At 42.4% G+C, this 8,629-nt stretch overlaps 1 protein-coding gene across 1 annotated transcript; it reads left to right on the forward strand.

Annotated features, from left to right (window-relative positions):
* Window positions 1-341: 341 nt before the first annotated feature.
* Window positions 342-2,175, forward strand: LOC147424601 (uncharacterized). The gene has a single exon (XM_086499815.1). It carries the CDS (start codon window positions 386-388, stop codon window positions 2,054-2,056), a length of 1,671 nt encoding a protein of 556 aa, XP_086355941.1. The 5' UTR covers window positions 342-385; the 3' UTR covers window positions 2,057-2,175.
* The last annotated feature ends 6,454 nt before the right edge of the window (window positions 2,176-8,629 follow it).

The raw sequence follows: 8,629 nt of genomic DNA on the forward strand, positions 1-8,629 counted from the left end.
CTCATAGGCAACATTGGCCTTTGTAGATATGAGTATCTATATCTCTCTCTCTCTTTTCTCTCTCTCTCTCTCTCTCTCTCTCTCTCTCTCTCTTTTCTCTCTCTCTATACACATTGCAAAAAAGATTCTCATTCTTTCTTTCATAGTGTTAACCGGCTACCAAATATTGGTAAGCCCGTTTTCATCTCTTTCTCAGAAACGTCCAAGGGGTCGAGCTCATACCCTGAACCCCCGCGCTCCCCCTGCCCCTCTCTCTCTCTCTCTCTCTCTCTCTCTCTCTCTCTCTCTGTGTGTGTGTGTGTGGTTGTTTCGTATAAAAAGCAAGGAAGCAAGAGCGGGGTTAAGCAACCAAATCTGAGAGTAGTTAAGCGCTTGCAGTAATTTTATGGCAAGCACTTCACCTTACTATTCTAGTGTGTACAATACTCATACTATAATACCCAAGAAGCGGCGCCCGCTGCTTCTGCCCACCACCTCCGCAGATCCCCCCTTCGGCCACATCGTCCTCCTCTTCCTCTCCTCTCTCCTCATCCTAGCCTTAATCTTCCTGAACCTCCAGCTCCTCTCACCCAGCGTCTCCTTCTTGCACTACCTTTCCTCTCCTCTCTCCACCTTCAACCAGGTCCCCCTCTCTAGTTTTACTGCCACACAGCTCCTCCAGCACCATCTCACCTTCCTTCTCTCCCCATTCCCCATCTTCATCCTTGCTAATCTCATCATCTTCACCATCCTCTTCAAGACCTTCTACCTTTCTTCATCCTCTGTCACCCCCGTGTCGGATTTCTCCGACTTTCCTTCGGTGAAATCTGACTATGGCGGTGCACAACTTCCCGAGTATGGCCCTCCTGTGCAGAGTCATGAAGATTTCTTTCTCTCCTCACCTCCTCATGCACATTACTTGGTCTCTTCGGATCCTGCGGAGGAGTACCATGTCCTCTCTTTTGGGTGCCCCCTTGGTGACCAGCCCACATCCTTCAGAACCTTGCAAAAGCTCAATTATAATGAATGGCAGCAGGTCAAGGGGCCAGACTTTTACAGCATTCATAACAGCAGCTCTACTTCAAAAGATCAGGCCAAGAGGCAGGACAATATGATGGTATCAGAAAAGTTGCAGATGCCAATTTCATGCAAGATGTCAAATATGGTGCAGGGGAGACAATCAGAGAAAAAGGAGGGCTTTGACAATAATGGCAAATTTGATGGTGGAAGGTCATGCATATCTCAGCAGGAAATAACTACCAATTGCTCTTCTGTTATGGCTGGAGGCACTACTCAAGCCATAGTCATCAGCATGGATTCAGCAATGACTGCGTCGAGTCGGCGGCCCCGTTCTTCAACACCAACATCTCATCCTCCACCTCCTCCTTTGGCACTGGCACCGGCACCATCACACTCTCCCCCTCCTACTCGGAAGCCCGCAATTAAGGTCCCATTGTCAAACACATCCACAAACATCTTGATGCAGCGTCCACCATCGTCCCCCAGGGCCAAAAAGACCTTGCACCAAAACACACGGAGTGCAGTTCCCACCCCAGATCATGGCAGATCTAATGGAGCTAGTGCTGCCAAGCCCTTGATCTTAGATAATGATAAGCAAGCACATGCAAAGCCTCAATCGAGAAGGTCAGTCCATCAACATCAAAGCCGCATGGTTCGGAGCTACTCTGATCAGCGACTATCGCAGCGAAATTCGAGCCCATCAGATGTCACGAATGTGACCTCTTCTCTTACAAATAGGCCTGCACATGTATTGCAAAAGGCCCCCAGTGCAAGAAGCATCCGTAGTAGTGCCATTGACGTTCTCTTGACCTCTTCTTCGTTGTCTGCAAACAAGCCCCAAATGCAAAGAAGCCAGAGCTTAAGAAGCAGCAGAACCCCACCAGAGGAAAAAATGGCTATGGTCCCATCAGCTTCCCCTCAACATCATGTCACAAGGTCACCCTCGTTTTCTGAGGCTCTGGATGGCCTGAGTAATGCCGATGCAAACAAACGCTTCGCGAATTTCATTGCCCACCGCTTTGCTCTCATGAAGGAGGAGCTCCACTCCACCGGCTAGCATGTAAGATATGTTGTTGTGTACAGGCGTATAGAGGTCTCTTCCCATTCACCACCCTAAACCTGTAGATTTGGAGGGACCAGCTAACGGCTGACATTTTAAGTGTAGCGAGTTTCAGATCATGTGTAAATTGTAATTGAACTAGTACTGTGTTGGCCTCTCTCTAGACTAGACTCCCTCTCAAATCAGCCATGCAGGAGCAAGAAGCTGAAACATGAGATCTTTCGTACTAAGCCATGGTGGGGAGTGGAGAGAGATCACCTGCAAAATTTGAAATTTACCCATAAATTTCAAATTTGAGGGTGAGACAACCTAGAAAGTTTAGGGAAATTTAGTGTAAAATCTTCAAATACAGTCAAATTTACCTCTTAAAATGGTGCCTATAAAATGTTCGCGCGTGGACTGCTAGATCGCTTTGATTATTTTGATATAGGCTAGGAGAACACATTTGAAAAGCTCGGTACTCTTTCAAATGGGATCTACTCCCACTGCCCAGGAGATTTGGGTACATTTGTAAGAGCCCCGTCCCACTCAGCGCATAGGGGGGCTGCAGAGAATTCTTCTCCCATGCACCACAAGTTTTTTGCATGGTCACACCGAGTGCGTATCGTACACCTCTTTAATGGTGAGCTTCTTACTTGGCAGCTTCTGATTCGTTTGCAGCAACTTGCACGCACGACTTCAGTAGCGTTTTACCATTTTGGGCTTTTAGACTACGAATGCGTTGTAAAAATTGGGTTTTGAGCAAAAGTTTGCAGGGGTTCGAGCGACTACGTCTAGCCGCTGCTTGCGTTACAATTGTTGCATGGGACCGCTTTCGCTAGCTGTTGCAGAGCTTCCAACCCCCCCAACCACTAGGCGGGACGGGGCTCTAAGTTCAGGGCAAAAAGTAAAGCCGGACCGATTCACTCCCTCTCGTAGAGCACACGATGCTCGCATGCATTCATTGAAATATAGGGGATTTTAGTGTGTTAGTTTGTAAATGCCGTCGGGTTTGCTAATTCGGGGCAAATTTGTAAATTCAAGGTGCCTCTGCGTTGCCAGATCTGACGACTCATGATTGACCTCCCGCCCACTCACGATTGAACCCCCCCCCCCCCCCCGCCCCATCCCCCCCCCCCGAAATGAAATTCATTTCTTAATAAGATCTCGTGGAATCTTTTAATGTTTACTTGCACCCTACGCTATCCTCCCCCACCCCAAAAAAAAAAAAGCGAGGTGCTCTCTCACAAACAGAGCATCAAGTTTCTTGCCTAATCTTGCCCAACCTAAACTCAACCTAATTCTAATTGCAAATTCGTTGATCTTTGGTTTTTTTAACATAAGCTCTCCTGCTGCTCAAACTCTGGGCTGATGGCTAACATAAGCAAAGTATCTTCTCAAAGTCGTTGAAACTGACATCTGGCCATGCATGTAGTGGCCACCACGGATGCACGCACACAGAACCGTACACACACACACACACACACACAGAGAGAGAGAGAGAGAGAGAGAGAGAGAGAGAGAGAGAGAGAGAGCACGACAATTCAGCATGCAAAATATTGCGTTGTTTTTTTAGACTATATTTGCGTTGCATCGACGATCGAGAAAGGTCCTTTAGTGACCTTAATTCCCTCCGTAATAATTGCTTCCACCATTGGCTCCCCGCCTTCGTGTGTTGCCAGGTGGTCACAATAATTACAGGGATTTTAGCGATCTTTCCCTACACCATCTCTCCACTGTAGCCCTTTGCCTTGTGCACACACTCAGACGTTTCCCCTTCAGTAACCCACTGTCTCTAGCTCCCCACTTTTTGCAATCAAATGCCTCGTCTATAGTTTTGCCTTTCACATCTCCTCCCTCATTCCCTATAGCCTAGGTTGTGCCATGACCTTCCCTATCTTGGCCGCCTAAAAACCCTCATTGCCACTCCCTCGCTGCCCTCTCGTCCAACTCTATACCAACCCCTTTTTTCTACCAAGGTCATGTTTCTCCCTTAGAAAATAGCAAGAGATCCCCATTGAGCTTCTCTATGGGAGCCCCGAGGAGGTCACTTATTAAAAATGTAACCTATCACGTGAGTTCAACAGAAGGGTATTTAAAGTTCTTGAAACTTACAGAGATATATATATATATATATATAGAAGGGCATTATTTTTTCAAATTTGAAAAAAACTTACAGATTTTAAAAGAAAAATGTACATTATATTCTTCATAAAATTCACAGATAAAGAGTTTTACAAACATGTCTTGAACGTACGTGATATGGTAGTTTTACACATAGTGAACCCCCTGAGATGGGAGCCTATGCTATAATGGATTAAATTGAGAGTGAGAGAGAGAGAGAGAGAGAGAGAGAGAGAGCGAGAGTTGCTAGTTTTGAAGAGTGGTTGGATGTAGCACCTACAGAATCTCCCTAGATTCCATTATATTTCATTTTTCTAAAAAGTGTCTTACCTACTTGAACATGTTCCCAAAACCTCACCGTCTTGTCACACGATTAAAACTTCGAGATAGCCAATGTATAAGGAAAAGCTTTTGCAGATAATAAATTTCTAAAATACAAAGATGCATTTCGTGCATGGGGATGCTTGTGCTCAAATGCAAACAAGTGGAAGTTTGAAGTAATCATGCTCAAAGAGATTCTGATAGATGAGAAAGTGGACAATGAACAACAAGATTGGAGTGCCTCGACATACAGGTTGCTTTGTCACAGTATCTGTGGATTCTAGGTTGTCTCTGTGCCATTGCAATGCTAGTTATATACAGCATGAAGCTGGCATCATCTTCCATCTATATACATATTTCATGGTAGAAAGATTTTTGGTAGCAAAAGAGCCATGTGACGATACATGCTACATTAACTAGAATACCCCCTTTGCTCTCTCTCTCTCTCTCTCTCTCTCTCTCTCTCTCTCTCTCTCTCTCTCTCTCTCTCTCTCTCTCCCCGATAGTGGGGAGTATGGAATGTTTCAAGATTTTTCAATGTACATAATGTGCACATAATCCCATGCCACTATAAGTCAATTACCCCATACTCTGGCGAAACCAGTCTACACTGCACACCAAGTATTGTAAGCACATAACTTAAAGCTCTCCCTCCTTCTTACAACCCCATAATGAGGCACCATGCAGAGGAAGTCCGACAAGTTGGGGCTCGATTTTTATATTGACGAACATCTACAATTGAAGTTTTGAGTAGAGAGGAGACATGAGGCATCACACTATTATAATGTACCTAAATGAAAATTCTCTTTGGTAAATATTTAGCAAAACATCCATTGGGAGAGAAACGATGTTGTGAGACCAAAGAAATGTGATAAAAGTGGTGAAAAGGCTAGTTTTGTACAAGAGAAGTTGTATAAGAGAGCCATGGCTAATAAATATGCATAGCAATGTCTGTCTCCCAGTAAGAGAAAGTCCCTTATGTATGCAAGGTATGCCCAACACAAGTAGGGCAAAGAAGCTCTAGATTACTTTCACACAATGCAAAGTGAGTGCTTGTCCACATGATATCATCTATCCTTGTAGTGCAAATGCATGTGGCATTATTAGAGAAGCTGATAGAGTCAGGTAGAGATTAAGGGTCAAGGACTCTTGGAAAATGGTATCATTGATATGTATGCCAAATGTATCAAGTTTTTGAAAGAGGTTGATGCACCCAATGTAGTCCCTTGACATGCAATGATTGCAGGATATCCCCACTAGTGAAAAGGGAGATATCATTGGCTTTTCTCCTGTGAATGTAGAGAGAGACCTTTGCAGATGGATATGCAATCACCTATGTTGCACCATAAAGGTATGTGACATTATTCAAGGAGCTAAAGACGACGAAACAAGTTGACGTCAGAATTTTTAGTTAACACTAATTTGGTACCAAAATAGGACATTGAAATGTCCCTTTTTAGATTTTGGATAAAATGCCATGTCCATTTGAACAAGAATCACCAAAATTCCTTGTTCAGGCTTTTCATACAATAATCATAGAATTTTTAAAATTTGTGTGCTTACACTTTTAAGCTTATCATGATAAATAATTGGGGCCATAGAAAGTGCTCGTGCAAAACTACAAGCAATGAATTTAAAGGATAGGTACAATAAGCTGAGAAAAAAATGGCACGGCCTATAAAAAAATCATAGGTAGCTTGTCTATACTAGTCCCACATGTTTTTCTATGTTTTTTTCAATCAAAAATTATTCTAAAAGTGTATTACATTATATTAATTTATGTGGGAATAGTACATAAGTTTCATACATGGAATTATATAAAAAGTAAAATATTCTATATGTATCATTTGAATAGTCTTCATGTTATACACATGCATGCTATCGAAGTAACACATTAGCAAAAAAATTAGTTGTTCATGTAACCTATGAGTAAGATATGTTCTAGTATCGCAAAACTTCACTCACTGCAAATTTTCATTCTTCACTTAAGAGATATAAATGACAAAAATGAGCATAACTCTGAAACTTTTTGTCAATTTCAAATAAGGCATAGCTAATTCCTCAACTCGACCAGAAAGAGCATCTATAATCTTAGTTATATGGTTTTTTGGTGCATGGCAGGGTAGTTTTTGAAGAGATGTAGGGGGATCCTGAAGCTATTTTGCAACTAGAGCAAGTGCCAATGCCAATCCCTTTAGCGTAAATCTTATTCTCAGTTGAAATGGCCTACACAACACCTTTCACGTAAACATATTCATGAAGTTTGGCAATCCCAAATGACATTGACGCTCTTTTGACCAATTTTTTCTTTCATATCTTGACGAGTGGGACAAACCAATATGCTTTGTATATCAGCTAGTTATAGGCATCTTTGGTCTTGGGGAGTGCAAACACTCTATTTGCACTCTATCCTTTGGGCAATGCCAAGCCTTCCAATCCAACTCTGACCCGGTCATATGTGTAGGATTGTAGGACATAAAATTTAAGACTTCATTGATCAAAAGCCTTTCATAGATACTTAAATTATGTTGAATTACTACTGGCTTCACTTTCTTCTAAAGCAGAGGTTTTTGTCATCCCAAAGATGTGAAAGCTTGGAGATCCCTTTGTTACTCACCTTTCATGCAACTTCCCTCCAAAAAGGGCTCAAGGAACCCCTTTCAAGTTTGGAAAGCTAGGGGGACTAGTGCAAAATGAAGTATTTGAAAGTCTCTCACCATTCTAGAGCTAATGATGCTTTGTTGCGCTCTCTTGCTATTTCCCTCGTGCAACCCCAAGCTTAAGAAAAGCCTAATGGTGCCAAAACTTTATCATTCACTTGAGCATCCTTCCATGTGCCTCCTTGAGAGTCAAGCTCTACTTTTTTTATCACGTCCTAGGCTATGACTGCCCATTCTTGCATTTGATTAGCTAATGAGACAACTAGTTTTGCACACATGGATTATTCATGCATCACAAGGTCCAGAATTCCAATGCCTCCTTGGTTCTCGAGTCTCGCCACCCATTTCCATTTCTCCCATTGCCAATGAGTTCTGTTTTTTGTGTTGTTCTTCCACAATAACCGTTTGATACGTTTCAAAAATTCATTCCAATTGCATTTTTCCATTTTTAGAATTGGGGACATGCATGGGATGTATGGGATCATGAAGGCATTCATGAATGACTTTACTATTAAAAGGGAGGAGGGCATACTTCCACCCTCTCATTTTACTATTGATCTTGCTCAAGACTCAATTAGAAATTTCCTTATCCAAAATATCCACCCTAAGTGGAGCATTGAGGTGTTTGAACATAGTGCCCTTTTTGTTAACTTCCCCTAAGCATTCGGTGGGGTCAAATGAGTCGCTTTCAGAGAGCAAAATTACTCTTGATTTCTCAACAATACACTTTGAGCCGAAAGCAATAGCAAATAATTTGGACAATTTTTAGAGCTCTTTTTAGCATTTTTGGGTTGGCTTTTATAAAGAGCAATGAATCGTCTAAGAATAGTTTTCCAAGCATTGCTTCCCCCCTTTTAGTGAGAGACCTTGAAGTTCTCCTTTTGCTACACTATCCTTGAGCAAGGTTACTAAGGGTGTGAGCCAATTGCAAAGAGCAATAGGGCGAGGGCAAGTCCTTGCTTGATGGATCTATTGACTTCAAAGATTCCCACAATTTTGTTGTTGGAGAGTAGCTCATAGTAGCTTTTCGCCCCAAATGTATGAAGTATCGTGCACATTTTGGGTCCAAATCCCAATGCCTTCATGACCTTAGCAATGTATGAACATGAGATTGTATCATAAGCCTCCTATGGAGAGTTGTAGGAGGATACATTCTTGCTTGGTGAAATTAGCATACTCGATGCCGATCATCATTGCCAAAATGCTTAAATAGATACTCCTTTGATGAATCCGTGGTGATGGGGATTGATTACTTTCTCCAAGATTGGAAACAGACTTAACGTGATCCAAACTAAACACTACATTAGGGGGAATTTAATGTGGATTCTACTAACATATCAAGTCAATGATTGGCTTTATTGCAAGGGATAAACCGGAGTGGTGCTGCTTTAGAGCCTTGGCACACAAACTTCAAAAGAAGATTCATAAGTAATCCTTCCATCACAAATGGTTGGATTCAAACTTTATTTGACACTTATTTTCTTTT

The sequence above is a fragment of the Adiantum capillus-veneris genome, chromosome 25 (genome assembly GCF_014529385.1).
Source record: "Adiantum capillus-veneris isolate H3 chromosome 25, ASM1452938v2, whole genome shotgun sequence".
NCBI lineage: Eukaryota > Viridiplantae > Streptophyta > Polypodiopsida > Polypodiales > Pteridaceae > Adiantum > Adiantum capillus-veneris.

Excerpts from the sequence above, each read along its gene's own strand:
- LOC147424601 (XM_086499815.1), top strand. The coding sequence starts at position 386 with ATGGCAAGCACTTCACCTTACTATTCTAGTGTGTACAATACTCATACT.